The 18,888-nt window shown below is 37.3% G+C and overlaps 1 protein-coding gene across 1 annotated transcript in view; it reads left to right on the top strand.

Annotated features, from left to right (window-relative positions):
- USP10 (ubiquitin specific peptidase 10) overlaps nt 1-18,888 on the top strand; it is a 52,625-nt gene that overhangs the window by 15,549 nt on the left and 18,188 nt on the right. Inside the window, exons 2-4 of the mRNA XM_080410689.1 lie at nt 5,405-5,473; nt 8,502-8,547; nt 13,353-14,378. Coding sequence (XP_080266815.1) covers nt 5,405-5,473; nt 8,502-8,547; nt 13,353-14,378 — 1,141 coding nt within the window. The remainder of the gene's footprint in view (nt 1-5,404; nt 5,474-8,501; nt 8,548-13,352; nt 14,379-18,888) is intronic.

Genomic DNA, 18,888 nt, shown 5'->3' with positions numbered 1-18,888 from the left:
TTGTACTCCCCAAAGCTGTATGAAAATGGGAATTTAATTCAATGCCCAAACTTGAATTGCAGAATTCTGATAGGTGGAAATGAGGCAGGTAAATATGATGTACTGGTAACATAGAAGTTTAACTAAAAGCTGGAGCACCCATGCCACCAGCAGCTTGTGAAAAGAGATAACATTTTAGAATTGTACAAAGTGTATTTAAGTTTGCACTGGTTTGGTGTTTTTGATATATGTGCTAGTTGTTAGTGTTGGCATCTGAAAGGAGAGACCTTGTGTGTGTCATGTACCATCCCACCTAATGCTACATAATTGTTAAGATTTATTCAAGCATTGTTTATTTTTATTTTCATCTTTGGTCTCATACACGTGAGCATCTGCAAGAAGGCATTGCCATTTGAAAACACCCAGAAGTTCAGAACTTGCAAATCTTGAAACTAGCATTTAAAAAAAAAGGTGGAAACCAACCCTTGTGGATAATTTACTTTTTAAAGTGATTGGTAGTTAAACCCCGCTATGGAAGGTACTAGATGGGAAAAACATCAGTTTCTCATCATGCAGTGTAAGAAGGGCACTTTGTTATGTTGGTTAATGTTTACTCACATTCTTTAAAATCATGTTAATTTTAATGTATGTAATAACTTATTGTATATCTCTGGGCATTGGTCAAATTAGGTTACAGTAGTGAATTGCAAAATGGAATAGATTCATCGGTATGTTTCATGTTTACTATTTTGTTTTTCTGTTCCAAAATAGAGGTTTTGAAATACTGATGAGAAAGTGGAAAGTGGATTCTGTATTAGAGGTACATTTTTAAAAAAAAAAGTTTTTTTATTCCCCCCAAGAATTCTGCAGAGCCTTGTCCTCTCCACACCCCTGCCTCTCCCAGAGGAGACTTATTTTCCATCTGTTTTTCTGTACAACTGCAAGTGGGAGATCATTGAAATCTGCATAAAACTTTTTTGATATTGCTCTTAATCTGTGGCAGAAATGAAACGCACTAGACTGAGGCATTTTAAGGGATCCTTGAATGCAGTCAATGCAAGATTAATGATTGCTCTGCAGAGTTAAATAATCTGGGGAGTAGCAGAGAAACACAGTGAAATGTGTGCACCTGAAAAAGTGAGAGATGATTCCTTCCCAGGAGCTAGAACAGAAAGCTTCTATGTAGGTTGCAGCAATCATTTGAGAAGGAGAGTGAGATCAGATTTGACTCTGAATTAAGCCTCTTAGGGATTATGCATCTTTAAAAGTAAGTCTAGGGGTAATGTTACAATTGGAAATTTCCAAAACTTACCTCCAGTGTTCTCTTGGAGTTTTTCTTCCAAATCCAGTGTTGGTGTGAGAGTGCACTCTCACCTCTAAGCATCATTCCTGCTCTGCCTTGTGAGTTACTGCTTACACCATTGGCTACTATTTACCATGCTGTTCAAGCAGCTGCTTTTTTGTCTGAGGATATAAATAATAATTAATGTTTGAAACTTCTAATCGCTAAACAGTATTTTTGTTTGGAGAAAGCTTGTTTTGCTTTTCTTTTTTTGGGGGGGTCTGTGTGTGTGTACACGTTGGTGTGGGTCGCCCCCCCCCGTCGTGTCCGTCCCCCCCAGTGAAATTTGTGTAGAGCTCTGAGTAATTAAGCTTCAACTTTTCACTGGTAATACTTTTTTAGTATTTTGGGCTTGTATGTTGCCATTTGTATTCTTTTTATGTTACCAGTGGTAATAGGCACGGATTTTGCTAACTGGGCGAATTCAGCAGTCTGCTAATATGCATTGTCCTAGCGATTGTGCTCGTCCTTTGCTCGGGGAGCTGTACAGCTGTAGTTACTGTAAATGAAAAGGCTGTTGATGCGCTGGCGCGTCGGCAGCGGTCAGCATGACGAGCAGCTTACCTCTGAGTAAATCACAATCTTTTGCCTGCGTTAGGGCTGACCGTAAGCAGCCTGTGTCTGAAACCCACTTTATTCTTGGAGTTTGTACGGTGAAGTCCTCCCAGTCTATCCACCATTGGGACCTGGAAGTACTGTGATGTACACACAAGTTTAGGGTTTGGTGCAGCGCAGGGCAGGTTAGAGTTTGGCATTTAAAGGAAGCGATTTGATGTAGTCCTAATAGGCTACAAATAGACTATTTGGTTTTGTCCACAAATGCATACCTGAAAATACTAAAATTGGAATGGAAATAGTCTGAAATGGCTTTGGCAAAGTTTTAATGCATGCTGGTATGTCTGCTGTGTGTTTTAAGTGTAACTTAGAGAGTGTGAGGTAGATTAATGCTGGTTGTGAGTAGCTTTTATAGGAATTGTGTAAATTTTATTAAACTTCTTTTTGATTGTTCTAAATATTAGATTATATTTGTCAGTTTGGAAAAGAGCTAACTTTGAGGCTTTTTGAATTATGTGGTATAATTTGTGCAGTGTGCAAGCTAGGACCCCAAAAGCTCATACTGATAATGAGGTTATTTCTTGCTGGGATGTATTTTTTTTTTTTATAAGATCCTAGCACACTCTTGCTTGAACATCCTTACTACTCGGGCATTTCAGTTGCAGAAAAAACTTCTAAATTTGCAATGATAGTTCAGAGTAAGTACTACAGTAATGTCTTTCTGAAGCTGTTTCACAGCTAAAAAAAAAAAACGTATTTTCTTAAACAGAGATCAACAGAGACCATTTGTATAGCACCAGGCACACAGACTCATTGGGCTATGGGATGGGTGGACAGCAGGCAGGGAGCTAACACTGTATTTCACGTTGCTTAAAATGTGGTGGCTTCCTCCCCTCTGCGTCCTTTCTTGTAGAGATTGTTACTACTCGCCAAGTGATCTGATATCTTGCTTTTTCACTTCAGCACGTAGTTGTGCCTTAAAAAGGGTAGAAAATGCTGTTACGCTTGCAGAAATCTTTTGTGAGAGGCAAGGTGGACTTGAGACTTCAGGCAGAGGACAGGAAGGTCGGCTTAGTTGAGTAAGTTTAATGTCAGCAGTCATATAGCCTAATAAGTTTATTTTGAATCAACATTTTTCTCAGTTTATTATGCAAGTATTTTTTTAACTGGTTTACTTTGTGTTTGCAGGTATAAAGCATTGTGAAGTAAAGCCTCACAAAATCAAATGAAATTCAGTTTTCTTCAGGCCCAAATTGGATAGGGTGTTTTGCACTACAGTCTGACTAGGATTGATGTTTGGGTTAGATGCTGGTAAATTTTTAAAGTCCTGTTTTAAATGATGAAGACACAGTTGCGTAGACACGTTTTCCTGTGTGACTGTGATTATATAGTAAGCCAGTTTCATTAAGATAGTATAAATGATAACTTTGTTTAACTTCCATCTTGCGTTCCATAATTAAAAAAGGGGCACTTTCTTTTGCTCAGAAAGAAGTACGAGGCCTGTGATACCTTGGTTGAAAACATTGGTAGATGAAAAAACTGTAACATTAGGATTCCAGCCCTAGTTTCACCTTATATAACTTTTAGTAGTCACTATTTGAGATTATTGTTTTGTTTTGTTGCATGACTGCATCAAAAATACCTCCTAAAAACATAGCTTAGTTATGATTCAGCAAGTGTTTTTCTTAAGCATGTTTTTGGAATATGATAAATTCTAGCTGGTATATTACTGAAGAAAAATGACTTGGTTATATTGAGAGCATAAATCAAGCGTAAGTTCCCTGGCAAGAACTGTAAAGCCATTCACTCAAGTACAATTTAGGGATCCTGTTCTGCTTGGGCGTTGTGCTGTCTCGGTTGGTAGTTAGCAGTTGGTTATGTGACAATTTTTTGAAAATTGGCTGTTTCACTGTGCTTAAAGTATTTGTATTTCAGATGTTCCAGGTTTTTTTGACTGTTAGAATTGTTCGTCAACTAAACCAGATTACAGTAATATTTCTTTAAAAATGGTGAAGAGCATTAAATTGGTTAAACTCTGTATATGTATAAATCACTTTTTGTATGAGAAAACTACATTTTTGTGTTTGCTGTGGAATTTAGCTTGAATTTATGCTTTGAAATTTATGAATGTAGATGGCTATTAGTCATGCAGACAGCAGGTACATGAATTTCATTGGAATAAATCACCTAAAGGCTGAAAAAAATACTGTGATTGAATTACTGTATCTACCATTTGTTGGCAACAGCCTGTGCTTCACTAGACGTGATTTGTTGAATTCTAAGAGCTTTTTTCTGTGGCTCAACTGCTAGTCTAGTAATGGTATGGAAATACGTGTATGTATCTGTTGATGCAGCCAAGCTAAGGATTTAGCAAGAGCTAACACTGCTGAAAAAGCTTTTCTGTGGGAGGGTGAAGGATAGCAAAGAATTGTCTGAAATGAATGTTGGAGTACGCCGAAGATGAATGAGAGTGGCAAGCTGTAAGGTACTGGACCAAAGTGACCTGCTTTCATCCATAGCCATAATATTTGTGACTCTTAATGTGTACGTGCTTCCACATGCCAAGAATGCGTTATTAGTGGTATTTTCCAGTCCTTTTTGTCAGTTTTGTCAGTTTATTCAATTCCCTGTTCAACTTCTTTCTGTCCCAGTATCTCTCTGCTGTCCTGAATGTTCAGATGCTTTTCAGCTAATTACCGCTGGTAGTGGAAGTTTATAGATGCTTCCAGGTGCTATGAAATGCCAACATGTCAGGCCTTTTTCTTAAGAATGTTTCTTTTTCTGTAAACTAAATATAAACAGTCATTGTAGCGTGGCTTTTGGTTTTCTCTGGTTTTGGTGGGTTTTTTTTGGTGACCTTGTTAAGTACTCCCCCCCCCCCCCCGAAATATAAATGCAAAATACCTAAAAGAGTGCAGGAAGATAATGTTGAAAAGACATTTCATCTTAAGATTTGTTACACAGAGTTTCAGGCACAGGGGTAACAAAATTCATAAGAGCAGCTGTACCAAACTTGATGATATTTAGGCTTTGTGTATCTTTCTACACCTAGGCAGTGTCAGTTCTGTGCTTGGGCACTCAGGTAGTGATACCATTAGTTTTGCAAAACTCACTGGTTTAGCAGAACTCTAGAAAAGTTATTCTTGTTTTTTCTGTTGTGAAGGGTAGGTATCTGTGGGGTTTTAGAAGATAAACCAGCTTGTGTCTAGGGCGTATATGAACTGATGCAACTACTCACCCTACATGTTGGTTTGAAACTGGTCATGGGATGGGGTGCAGTTCATACTGTGATTACCTGTAGTGGGAATTTGAGGAAGATGCATTGTGTACTGTTTGAGAGCCTAAAGTACTTTGCTAAAGACTTGTGAAGGGATAAAGATGAGAGCTGGGAGGCAAACAAGTGAGTTTCTGGCTCCGAACACACAGGTCTTTCTGAATGTTTGTATCTTAATAGGTTTTATTATGAATTTATTAATTGTACTGAATATAAATCCTCCTGTAACAAAAATATTTCTCTTTTATTTTTAGTATATTTTTGGGGAGTTCAGCCCTGATGAGTTTAATCAGTTCTTTGTGACTCCACGATGCTCTGTTGAGGTAAGATCTATTTAAACTTTTTAGAAATAACATTTTAAAGCTACATCTCTTTGTGCTTATTTGAAATAGAACTATATAATTACTTACCATTCTATTAGCTTGCTAATTTACAACCTGAAGATATTGATCAGAAGTCCTCTTTCCATGTATATGGATGTAAAGTCAATTTTTAGAAATAAGAAATCGATTATCCCACCTTCTGCTTGTCATCTGTTGGAGCTGGAACCGCAGACATTGTAGTGACAGGATATTGAAAGCAAGTTATCCAGCCCTATTACCTCAGCTTTGATTGCTTTGGTTTTTTTCAGAGTTGGATATAAAGAAAACTTTCTCAGCAGTGTTCTCAGTTGTAAGGTGGGCTTCTAAGTCTTGTGAGCCTTTTGAAGCACAGGGATTCTTATTTTCTGACAGGTGGAGCAGTGCTAACCATCAAAGCTATGCTTGCAAGGAAAGCTGTGCGTGGGGTCTGAGAAATGGGAGGTGGATCAATAATGCACTAATTACGGGGGTAGTAAACCACAGAGTGGAACCAGTTGTCTTTGTGTGTTTCAGTTCATAACATACTACAGATAGTATTGTAGACTCCTACTGTCTGTGGTTCTTGGTAGAGAATGAAGAAACTCTTTTCCTTTGTAGGGAAGAATGTTATGCCATTGTCCTAATCTCCAGACTTGAAAAATAATTTTTCTTCAGGTCAATTTCCATGTTTTTTCTCAAAAACGTTTTCATTCAAACATTTCAGTCATGCTTCTGTTCTCCCCCCTCAACATAAAGGAAATGAACACTTTCAACTATAGATGGGGAAATCAATTTGTCACATTTTACAAATCTGCCGACCGTTGCTAATGCAACTTAGTTTCCCGTAACTTAATTTTCCGAGTGTCATTAGTGTAGTATACTGCTGAACCATAAAAGTGTGTGAAAGGAATATGGTGGGCTGGGGCAAGTTTAGAAAGAATAGAGAGCTTCTGCTTGCCTTTAGGGAGAGCTTTGCATCTTCTCTGGTAGGTGGGAAGTAATGCAGAATAGATCTTAAGGTAATACCTGTTTCTTCTGTTTGTATTGCTGTTTTCCCACTGTTAAATACAGTAGCAGCAGCGTGATGTTTGCATCCTATGTAGTGTCACCTTAAGTGTCCTACATCAGCTATTGTAACACATTGTGGAAGATGAAAATGTCATACCTTGACTTCTTCAAAGCTATCCTCATAAAATATATTGAGGAAATACGAACCTACAGCATTAGAACCACTCTTGTCTCATTTTATAGCTGTCTCAAGTGTACCACTTACTGGTTAGCTATCAAAATAAAAAACTGTGTTGAACCATGTTCCTTAAGTTTGTCCTTGATCTGGTTCAGTTCAATGTTTTAATTATCTGGATGATGAAATAGATTACGCTTATTAGTTTTACACTGTGCAGGTATTTCAGAGAAAAGTAGTCTGAACAAAAATGGGGTGAAATTGAGGAAGGACAAGACTGAAATTATAATACTGCAGTGGTGTGTGACATACATTCCGTTGATGCTGCCATCCTTCTGAAGCTCCTTACCTGTAGATTGAAGGGTGTGCTGAGGCAAGTTTAACTAGTTAAAGTTAAGCGTTGTCTAGAATGTCTCTTTGTACATGTTCTATCAGATACCTGTTGACTGAGGTGGTTCAGATGACCCCATTGTACGTAACGGGTCAACTCAGAGATCTCTTTTATTTTGCAAAGGTGCTGTTGATTAACCAGGTATGTAGGGGAGCAATAGGTCGACTTATTATTTTTTTATTATTTAGTTTGTGTTTTCTTAAGCCCTTTGAATTGGAGAAAAAACCAAGAATTACGAGTTTTGTTGTGAACTTTTTACTGTGGAGTTGTAGAGTAACTTTTTTAGCTCTTAACTATAAAACTATATTGAATCTAGATAGTAAGTAGGTTCTTAACAGCTTGATGCCTCTTTCTGACCATTGATTCTGATTTTTTTGACCTGGAGATTTGATGTATTAAGATGCATTATGGTTTATAAATGGATTTACAGTATGTGTTCTTTTTATGCACTTCTTTTATAATGGAATTTTAGGAATGTTGTTTTTTGGCACTTCCAATGCACTGTTGTCTACAATGCTTTAAGAAGGCAATATGTAAGTATCTGTAGCTTTAGAGAACTGAAGACTTCAGTGGAGAAGTCTTTGATATTTCTTACACCATTGTAATTAGTATTTAGAACAGCATTATGAAACTGCACTGTATGCTCAATGTTTTATCTCCCACTGCAGGAACAGTTCATCTGTTCTGCGGGGAGCTGCCGGACTGCAATGTAGCAATGCCTGCTGGGCACAGGAGAAGCTTTCAGTGCTGGGGGCATTTGGGGGCAGGCAAGGAGGGGTTTGAAAATGCCCACCTGTGGTTACACAATAGTAAGGGTTCTGTCAACCACCGAGTCCAAAAAACGATGCTGGTGTTTTATGGTAAACATATTTACAATCCAGACAGAAACTATATGCTGTGATTACATTACACTTAGGCTGATGATGATAAAAATTTGTTAAATGTGATTAAGAATACACCTTAGCTGGAACACTTCAAGGGCAGCACTAGAGCTGAACCAGGTTGAGAGTCAAAAGGTTTAGGTGTGACTATTGTCTGCGCAAAAAACTTTGGTTTATCCTGTCACAGGTTATTTGGTCTACGTTCAGTTTTTGTATAAAAAAGGGATGTGTTCCTCAGTTTAAAGTTGTGAGTTACTGTTGATGAAGGAAGATCCTGAGGCTGTGAAGTGAATTGCTTGAGAAGTTGATGAGCCTGTAGTGTGTAACCAAGATAATCCTTATCTTTCAGTAATTGTGGTAATCTGCAAGGACACTTGAAGCTACAGTGTGGGATTTGATAAATATAGAAGCATGAGTTCCAAGACATACTCTCAGAAAATCGAACCTTAATAATGATATTTTTAAAGGATTCAAATAATGTTTCATATGAAACTGGTATCAAATGTTATTAGAGTTGCTTTGTCTTTAAATAAGTTTAATTTCTTTTTTGTACAGCTCCCCCCATACAATGAAACAGTTTCATGTGGTATTAAGTCCACAGGTAAGTTTCACAATGGTAAGAAATCAAAAAAATTTTTTTTTTTAACTAGAAGGCTGTGACACTTTCTTTAGATTTACTACAATCTATCTTTAAATTTAATCTTTAGAATTTGTTCAGCAGGCATACATTTGGCAGGTTGGTTTTTTTAAACACCTTTATTGAGCGAGATCCGTGATATTATTTGAAAATACTGCATTGAACTTCAGCTAATTAGAGTGGACGTGCTTATTCCTCCTTGTGCTACCACACCATCTTAATGTCTTGCTGAAGTTATATAGGATATAGTTGTACAACTGTAGGGGGCTGAAGCTTGCTAAAGAAGACTGAATAAATAACCATACTGAAGAAATAAGTACCTAGTGTGGTGTTCAGCTGTCCCGCTGTAAGAGTGTAGCATGAGTATTTTCTGGCAGTTGCAACCTGAAGACAGCTCTGCAAGCAGGGCTTTTGTTCAGTGTTCCCTTTGACTCTTGCTTCTGTCTGGCTCAGCCATTTTTCTGGAAAATCCCCCCTTTATTTCTCTTTTTTCTTTTGGTGAAAGTATGACTCATTGTAAAAAAAAAAAAATAAAATAAAATTACAGAGTTCCCGTTTCAAAGCTGTAACAATCACACATCTGTTCTGTCTCAATCCATACACCTTACAACCTGCCCATACTTCATAGTTATATAAAGTTGACAGTTAAGTAGGATTTGCCATGTGATCATCACTATACAGTTTAAACCAAACTTTCACAGTATGTTAAGTGGCAGGTAAATTAGTGTTTGGTTTTTCCCCCTGAACCAGGAAGCTGATACTTACGCAGATGTATATGGGAATGATACAAATGACATCCAGATCTCCTTCAAAATAATGCAAGTGTCTGACTGAACATTTCTCAAAAATACTTAAGAGGACCAAAACGCACATGTTGATGTTTAAGAACACTTGATCACTATGCTAGTGACTTTGGCCTTGCATTTAAAGGTAAATAAGATAGGTAGTCATAAAGAAGGACAATAGGCCCTGTTCGAAAGCAGATAGGCAACATTTCTGAAAATTCTGGAGCTTTATTTAGTACAAGACCAGTTTTAGGACTCTGAGTAGCTTTAAGTAGGAGTTTGAAAAGTTCTTTGAAAGGACCATGTGGTATGGACTGTCTGTTGGTGATGACAGGGGCATCCAGTCATATATCACTTTGTCTAACTGTGGATCTAAGGTCTGTTACTGAAGACTGAGGTTGTAATGTTCCCAAACCATACAGAAAGTTGGTTTGTACAAATGTTTTTCAGATCATTCCTAGACCCTGAGAGAACCCCTCCCAGCCCTGAGATTAGGTAATGACAGCACATTAGGTTTTGCCTGAAAAATGTCTTTAACAAGCTTGCACTGTACTGTGCATGCATATTCTCACTGTGGTGGCTGCATAAGAAGCTGTGGAGACTAAAATGGAATGCTATGCTTATGCAGAATATTTATAATAAGATGACATATACTGACCATGTTGTCACTCCCCATAGTCTAATTTTTTTCTACGCTTAGCTTCACTATTTAACTTTATTATGGAATTAGAAAATCTGTTAATACTTAGTAGGAATAATCATATCACGGCTGAAGCTCTAATACGCAGAACTCTGTTCAGACTGATCAGTACTATGTGTTCACAGCTTTTGCTATTTTACGTAGGCTTTGTCCTTGGAGCATCTGTTGAGACTTGTTTCAATATGCATGTCATGTTGTTCGTGACAGATACATCTGTTTCAGTCCAGTCAGAAGTAGCACTGTGAGCTAGACTGAAAAAAAGATGCCCAGAAGCAAAGTGAAAAGTCAAAACAAATAGAAACAATTACCTCTCATTTTTTAAAATTAACTTGACATAATCTTGTAGCAAATGAGCTTCTGCCAGTTGTTCCATAGACTAACTATTTAGTAGCTGTTGGTATTTATTATTCTAATCCTATTGTAAGGTGTAAAGTTTTAATTCCTCAGCTGTGACTTCTGAATTTGTATGTTAAATTCTAGAATATTAGTTATGCTCTTGGCAAGATTTTAGACTACGATGTTCATGTTGTACCTTCAGCTAAATTAGCATTGTGCCAAAATTGTAAGGGATGTGTTTTGTTTTCTACTCCTCACTTGCCCCGAGTTGTCTCTTGTGATTATCTAGTGTACAGTAAGCTGATAAGTTCACCGAAACCAGAAAAAAACACCCAGACTCAGATTATTTTTTTTGCAAGGTTAGCTTTCAGTAGCAGAAGTGCTGGAAGCTTGCTGGAGACTAGAGGAGCAGGAGTACAGAAGTGAGAACTTTGACTTCAGGCTCTGGTAGGCTTAACTCATCCACAAAGGGAAAGTGTTCTTTGTTTCGAAGCTGTTACTATTTATATTTTTTTAACTGGGATTTTGGAAAAGGAGCATAAGTCCCAGATTATTTTGAACTGGTAGGGATTTGAAATGTGCCCAATAATTCATTCTTACTGTGGTTGGAGGAATATTAAGTGTTACCAGTTGTTGCTTGTGCTTCGTACTGTTATAACAAAGGTTAAAGAACTAGCTCTTGGTTCATGCTTGGACTAACAAGTTGCTCCATAAGCAGATGAACTAATGAGGAATAGTTTTGTTGGGAGTTTGTCATGTATCCCTTAAAACCCCCTGCCCTGCATTTGCAAGCAAAGGAAGCTGTGGCTGGTTTGGAACCATGTATGCCCTGACAGGTCAGCCAGTGTGTAGTAGCAGCTTAGTGCTGCTGCTGAGCAGTTAGGTGATGCCTGACGTCTCCCAGCCCTTCCCTCTTCAGTGGTTATCAGGCAGCAGCTTTCCACCTCCCTGTCTCTAGGCTGCTGATTTTTTTTTTTTTTTTAAAAGGAACTTAAGCCCTCTTTTGTGGTTGGTGATAGCTTGACAGTGATTGCAGAAGTAGTTGGTGAATGGTGGATTGACAGGCGTGGTGTTATAAAATGCTTTCTCATGGGTGTAGGGGAGAGGTGAAGAAAATCTGAAATTCAGACTCTTGTTAACATGATTTAGAGAAATCAGATGTGTATGGAGGGTTTTTCTGTCTTTTTTTAAAAAGTTTCCCTTAGTCTGACTGGCAGCAGGATTGAAATTGATATGTGAAGTGTGTTTACTTCTCATTTAGTTAGGTTTATGCAGAAAAGCAATTAATGTTTGTTACATATCTTTGTTCATTAGTTCATAATAAGTTGGTATTGCATGTGTAAGTCAGACCTCGACACACATTGAATATTTATTACTCTTCATTTGGTATTTTAAGAAAAAGCACCCTGTAGACTCTGGTTTCTTTCACTTTTTTTTTTTTTTTAAGGCTAAAATGCTAAAATTTTAGTTGGTAGACTTTTCTAGAGAAGCATTTGGAGAGTTTCAAAACAGTTACGTTGACAGTTATGTATCAAAACATTCTCCGCTGGACTCTTGTCTTCCCATAGCATTATTTCTGTAGATGTACAGATAACTTTTCCCTTAGGATCTGTTGCCTGCTCTCCGTTGTGTTCAGAAAAACCCACCAAACCAGCAAATCAACCCACCTCATTTTTAGTGAGCGTCTCTGATATACTTGAAAATACACATTTGTTGACATGTCATTCTTAATGTAAGTTGCACAAAATCGTTCAAGTTTAGTGGTATATCCACTTATATTCCTTTGGAAATAGTATCTAGTGTTGTTTGGTTCTTTAGTAACAGTCTTAAAAATTTGAAATGCATTTTTTAGTCCCTCATCATTGAGGAACGAAAATATTAAAATTAATGTATTTGAAACAGTAACGTATGTATCATAGAAAAAACTTCTAAGGACTAAAATGTGAGCTTACCTTTAACACTCCTGAGACTTGGTTTCATTAATTTTATCTCTCTGATACTTACAGAAATAGTTATAAATGAAGTATTCAGTGTTAGCACACACGCATTATAAATTTTTAATACTGCAGCCTGCCATGAGAATGTTTCTTTAAAGAGCATGTCAAAGTTCCAAGGTAAATAAACAAATAAATAGACTTAATGAAAACCAAACCAAAACACAAACCCCAAACCCAATCCTGTTCATAAGTTTTTCAGTAATGCTTGTATGTACAAGTTCAACACTGACTTAAGTTGAGGCATACCTGTTGTATTTCTTGTCATAAAAGCATATAGTCATGTATATCATATTCTCATATAAATTCAACTGTGATAAAATTAAATAAGTTATTGATGAGCCTAGAGTTTCAAAACCTGTAGTTGCAGTGGTTTGATAAAATTAATGAAAAAAAAATTCAGTTATAGATCATGACAATCTTTACACACAGGAAAAAACAAACTAATTCCACCCCTCCACCACCCCACCCCCCCAAAAATGTCCAAACCCAACCACCTCCACATGTGGAAATTATTCGTAAAAGTTAAACAAGTAAAGGCTTGGATTTGGTAATTAACAGTGGAGAAGACTGGCCTTAAAAGCGTGGCGTTATATTGCACCGCATTTTATACAAAATGGTCCAGTAATTTAACTTAATGTGGAAATCGTTGAGCTTTAAAAATTTTGCTTAATAGGTGAATTTAATAGGTGTAACTTGCAGGAACTGTGCAGTGATTTGGAAAATTGCATACTCCCAATGTTTAAGAGAACCTGAATCGTACTGTGTTATCTTCTAAAAAATGATGTTTTGAGGTAGTCTTCTGGATTGAGATAGCGACTAAGAATTATGTTCCTTGTGAGGGCATGTGGTTTGTTTTTTGAGTTGCAGGAAAAGTATGTGCCTTTTTCCTTGATTTTGTAGCTTTCTGGTTAGATGTTATTCGGTAACTCTGGTTTGCTTTCTCTTGTCCAGGGGAAGAGTATCAGAGAATTGAATTTGGTGTTAATGAAGTTATTGAGACACAGTCGTCTGTACTAAATAACACTGACTACAGTATTTCAAGTACTCTGAATCCTCAGGCTCCAGAATTCATTCTCAGTTGTGCACCTGCTCAGAAAACCCCTGATGATACTCTCAGTGAAACAAACTATAACTCCATTGACTGCCAGTTCACAGATCCAACCCTCGCTTTGGACAGCGGTTCTAACGCTGAAAACGATGGCTTGTCTGGAGGCCTTGGGCAAAGGGAGCGTAAAAAGAAGAAAAAAAGACCCCCTGGATACTACAGTTACTTGGAAGATGTCAGTGACTGCATCGCTCCAACAGAAGCTCTTGTAAATGGCCATGCAAATTCGTCGGGACTAAACAGTATAAGCACGGAGGATACGGAACTGACGGGAGACATACCCTCCCTGGCCACACCAAGGACTTGCAACAGCCCGGACAACTCTGTGGACTTCATTAATGAAGCTGTCTCTGATGATTCTGTTTCTAGCACACTAGACAATACCAGGACTGCAGGGCAGCCTGAGGTATGCCGTGTTACTAATTCTGAACAGTTTTGCATCCCCTCAGAGACTGGCAGAGATAGCCCTTTAAGGACAGCTGTTGTACAGTCTTATGCTGGTACTGATACTACTGAAAATCTTGGCGTTACTAATGGACAAACACTTGAATCCTCTGGGGAGGACACAGCTGCCAATGGGGTAGAATTGCACACTGTGGAAAGCACTGACTCAGACCAAGCTAAGCCTGAGGAAGCTTCACCTACTACTGAGGCAACAGTCCCGGTTGCAGGATCAGTCCCTGTTAATCAGCCTGCAAAATCGTGGGCTAGTCTTTTTCACAATTCCAAGCCCTCTGCTTCCACATCTGTGGTCTATGTTGAGACTAAGTATACCCCTCCTGCCACATCTACTCTGGTCCCTGAAAAACAGGTTGAAGTCAAAGAGGGACCTGTTCCAGTTTCAGAGGATCCTGTAGCCATAAAGATTGCAGGTATAGTTAATACACACGAGTGGATGTTACACTGGAAGGGTATTAACTCTGCTTGTAAACAGAAGCGTGCAGTATTGATAGAGAAGATTCCTCTGTTAATGTTCTTAAGATGACTGTTCAAACGCTGCATGAAAGATGTAATATAAATAAGGTAGTTTTGTATCCCCCTGAGTGAACATTCCAACGAGATGTTACCAGGTCGTTACATTCCAGATGCTGTAGAACTGTTGCTACTTGTCAAAAAATTACATTTAAGTGCTCTGTGATTTTTAAATAGGCTGGTTGCATTTAGCTGTGTGCTGTTGTAATAAGGAGAATACATTAGAAAAGTTTGTTCTTGAAAACGGTGTGTTGTTTATCCAGTATTTGCAATCTTGTAATGCATTCCATTACAAGAAGGGAACAGTATTAATATATTTATGCCAAACCAGCTGAAATTCCTGGACACTTACAGCAGTTTAGATGTAATGTCTAAATAGGTTTTGCCTCAGAAATTCTAATTCAAGAAATAGTTTTTATATTTATTGATTTGCTGTTTGAGAGGTCTGTCTTTCAGATTTTGCAGAATTGTCCTTACCCATTATAAACAATACTATTTTATTGAGAAACAGCGCTAGCTATCACCTGTTCAAGAATAACCATAAGGAACTGTCCAGAGGGTAGGTCAGGAAAGGCAGTGTGTGATACAAAGGCTTTGACCGTTGGTCCTGTCATATTTGTGGTTCTAATGAGAAATGCTAGAATATGCATGAGATCGTTTTTGCGGATTCAGTCAGAAAACATGAACAAAAATACCCAGTTTGTTGCATTTTGTGTCACTGACTCATGAGTGTCAGAACAAAAATAATTATTTTACATCTGTGAAATAGTACTTATGGGAAAAGGCTTGTGCAAAGTCCCGCTATTTATGATAAAGCTAATTTGTAAGTACAATGGAGTTTCGTGTGTGACGGCTTCAAGTCAAAGTTTTCTGCTCCAACCAGAAGCTGACCAGAAGTATATACCTGCCTGTCATCCCATCCTTAATAACTATTTCCTCATTTAATGGTGGTGTTAAGAGGAAAGCTGTCAGAGTAATTTATGCTTGTGTGTATTTTTCACTTAGGTATCACACACACAGTTGACTGTATTAAAAAATAATGTACGAGCACGTGATGATGGTCTGTATTAACCCATACATGTAGAGTATGTTGTACTCTTAAGCCATCATTTGTCAGTGGATTTTAACTTGAAACTATTTTGTGGCACCATAAAGCTAAAACTGCTTGCCGTAGATGAAAAAGAGTTGGTTTTTTTTTAGTCTGGTCCAAATTACTACAGCCCTAAGTTAACTTTCTGGACTCTTACTGTTTCTGTACTTCTTTTTGCCACCAGGTGGGAGCAGAGCTTTTTATTTTGTCTTTAATGTATTAAAATAGCAATGTAATTTTGTGCAGTTTTCTTCTGCAGCTTCACTACTGACTAGCTTTTTTTGCAGAAGAATGATCTGAGTATAGATCCTTTTCTGGTGAAAAGGAATTCATCTTCTCATTGTAGCTGGTTTAGGCAGGAGTTACATTGCTGCAGTTCTTGTAATTCAGATACTACTGGGTTTGGTATAAAACATTACTTGGAGATCATGTAATGTACCATGTAATCAGTGCTTTGCTCCGTGGAAAAAGGTGACTTTCTTCATTGTTCTGTTTAAAATGTACTCTGTCTTGTTTCAAAATAGGTATGTTAGTGCTTTGTTCATACACCCACACTCAAAAATGTGTTATGTGAGTTTCAGTTTGTGATTTCCAGAGAGATTATTTGCTCTGTTCTGTGCATACTTCAGATCTTCTGCCTAGGTTAACATCGTTATGTATGGGTGTATAGCGATGTATAGTATTTTTCATAGGTATCTGCTGATTCTGTTCCTTGTTCTCTGTGTGGCTGAGTTGAGACCCTGTTGTTGGGTTTGCTGGGAATTCAGCAGTTTCAACTTATGCCAATGGGAATGAATTTTTGACCACACGGTGCCGTAGGGTGCTCAGCATAGGTAAAATCTAGACCTGAAGTATCTCAAGTTGAGCAAGCAAAATTTCTGACTTAATGTTGGAGCTCTGAGGCCCTTCTGTACAGTTTCTGTTTAGAGCAGATGCTCAGAACAAAAGAAAATAAGATACTTTTCCAGGGACAAATTGCTGATTTGTGCCTTAATTTTGCCAGTTGCTATGAGGGACCTTAATGATTCATACGCACCTTGAAGATAGTTGATACTGTTTGATTCAACCTGCAAAGTTCTGTGGTTTATTAAGTCCTCAAATTTAAACAACAGCTGCATAAGAGAAGGAGATAAAGATCAGGGGTAGAAAATAAATGGATAAACAAATTTCATGTTAATCTTGATGTGAAAAAAGTACTAAAGAGTCAATTTTAGCAAGTGGCTGAGGTATGTGATGAGGAGCTTTACTGGCAACGCTAGTGAACAAGTTAAAGGAACTTCTGAAGCAAACTATGAGCCATTGATGTTTATTTGGCAAAACTCAAGGCAGATAGTATCAGAATGGTAAAGAAGTGCAGCATTTAAACATTTAGAAGGGACAACCATACTAAGTATACACCTTAGCCTAATGTAGATGCTAGGACAAACATTGTAATAATTAATTTTAAGGGATAGTAAGATTATAAATGGTCCATATTTGTAAAAAAAAAAAATAGTAAGATTGTCTTTTAGGCTTCACTTGCCATGTTTTTACAGTTACTACCCTCTGATGCATAACCTGATGGTCGTTAATAATGCCTTAGTGTTCTAAGTAAGCTAGGGAAATAAGTGATTGAAAACTAGCTATTTTCTGAGTAGTCTCTTAACCTTTTTTGATAACTAGGGAAAATTTCGGTGGGACAATCTAAAAAGATTTTTCTGAATGATTTTTTTCTTGCAGTGTTTGTGGATGATGGAATTAAACAGTGCACGTGAAATTTGTTTACGGCAGGCAGAATTTCAGATGAGTCGAAGAACAGAAACATTTTAAGATCTGACTAAATCTGGAGTGATTTTAAATTAGAAGGAGAGGAATCCAATAAATGCAAGTATGGAAGGGCATGCCAGAGCAGAGATCAAATGCAAGCATACACTATGAAGAACAAATGGTTGGTTATAGTATTAGAGAATAAAAAGATCTAGAAATTCTAGGGAGTTGATAAGTGTCCTTAGTAAAGCTAATGATGACAAAGTGGGTTTTTTTCCCAGTGTGTTAATAATGCCTATTTCCATGGAAAAGAACTGTAATTCTGTCATTGCTACTGAGGACTTGAGGAAAGTGCCAATATTTGGTCATTACTTCTCAAGGAAGATATAATAGTGAAGCAGTGAAAATGGATTTGAAAGATTTGTAAGATTTGAAAACCATACTTTTTTGGCAATCATGGAAAATTTGGATTTACTTTGTCTCAGATGAGATTGTTGGAGTGATCCTGGATGTAACTTCAAAAGTAGTAAAGGTTGTGGTGATTCACTGCTCTCCCAAGACTGTAGTGAACAAGGCAAGAATTACTTTAATTTGTAACAAGGTGTTTCAGTGTTACATGGTAGAAAATTTTTCTCCTTGATAAAGCCAGAGAAGCACTAGAGCATGCAGTTGTGGAATGGTGGTGTGCAAGGTTTGGGGCTTTTTATAAACAACTTCAGAAATCTAGCCTAGCGTACGAGCAGGCTTCATTCTTGCAGAAACTGTGATTTTGTGTAGGGTTATCCAGCAGTGTCCTGGCCTTTTTTATCACTGTCCAGATTTGAAAAAAAAAAAAAATAAAATCTGTGTGACATATTTACTCAATAATGGTCTCAAGCTAAGTTTAAATAGCTAAGTTGTAACACGTCTTGAGCATGGAGACTATGTCCACATGGTTGCTCTTTCCTTAGATTTTGGATTTGTGTTAATCAGGGAGTTACTGTGGTGTGTTGAGGTTTTTTTTTGTTTGTTTGGTTGGTTGTTTTTGTTTTTTTTTTAATTTGAAAGATATTTGTAATAACACCCACCTGGTGAATGAACTTTATCAAAATGTTTTCTGTTTACCAACAGAAATTTCTAAACATGATAATATTGTTCTAAATAAGTTTTCAAATCAAGGCCTTGTTTCACAAGTCAGCATCCACCAAAATGTGAATTCTTTCTGGTTAGTGACATGTGCTTTATAACAGGCTTTCAAATTTTAAGAAAGTATTCTCATGATTGTAAGTGTGTTTTTCTTCTGGTACTCTTGCAAAAATTTTCAGTTGTGTAAATGAGAGATGTGACGTGAAAATCTGGTATCGAATGTAATTGCTGTACACATAAAGATAATTCTTTATGTTAAAAGAAACAAAACTCACCATAATTGCTCTAGGCACTGTTTACAAAGTGGTTTTATGACCACAAGAGGATGCTAGAGGTCCTAATAAAATTTTTATTTAGTATGATACAAAAATGGGGGAAAATACAGTTAACCTAAAAAGTTATTTATAGACATTAAAAATAAACACTATTTTTGTTATTTTTGTTCTAAT

This window comes from Falco punctatus (assembly GCF_963210335.1).
Source record: "Falco punctatus genome assembly, chromosome: 14".
Classification (NCBI taxonomy): domain Eukaryota; kingdom Metazoa; phylum Chordata; class Aves; order Falconiformes; family Falconidae; genus Falco; species Falco punctatus.
The sequence above is the reverse complement of the archived record's forward strand: the minus strand, read 5'-3'. Positions and strand labels throughout refer to the sequence as shown.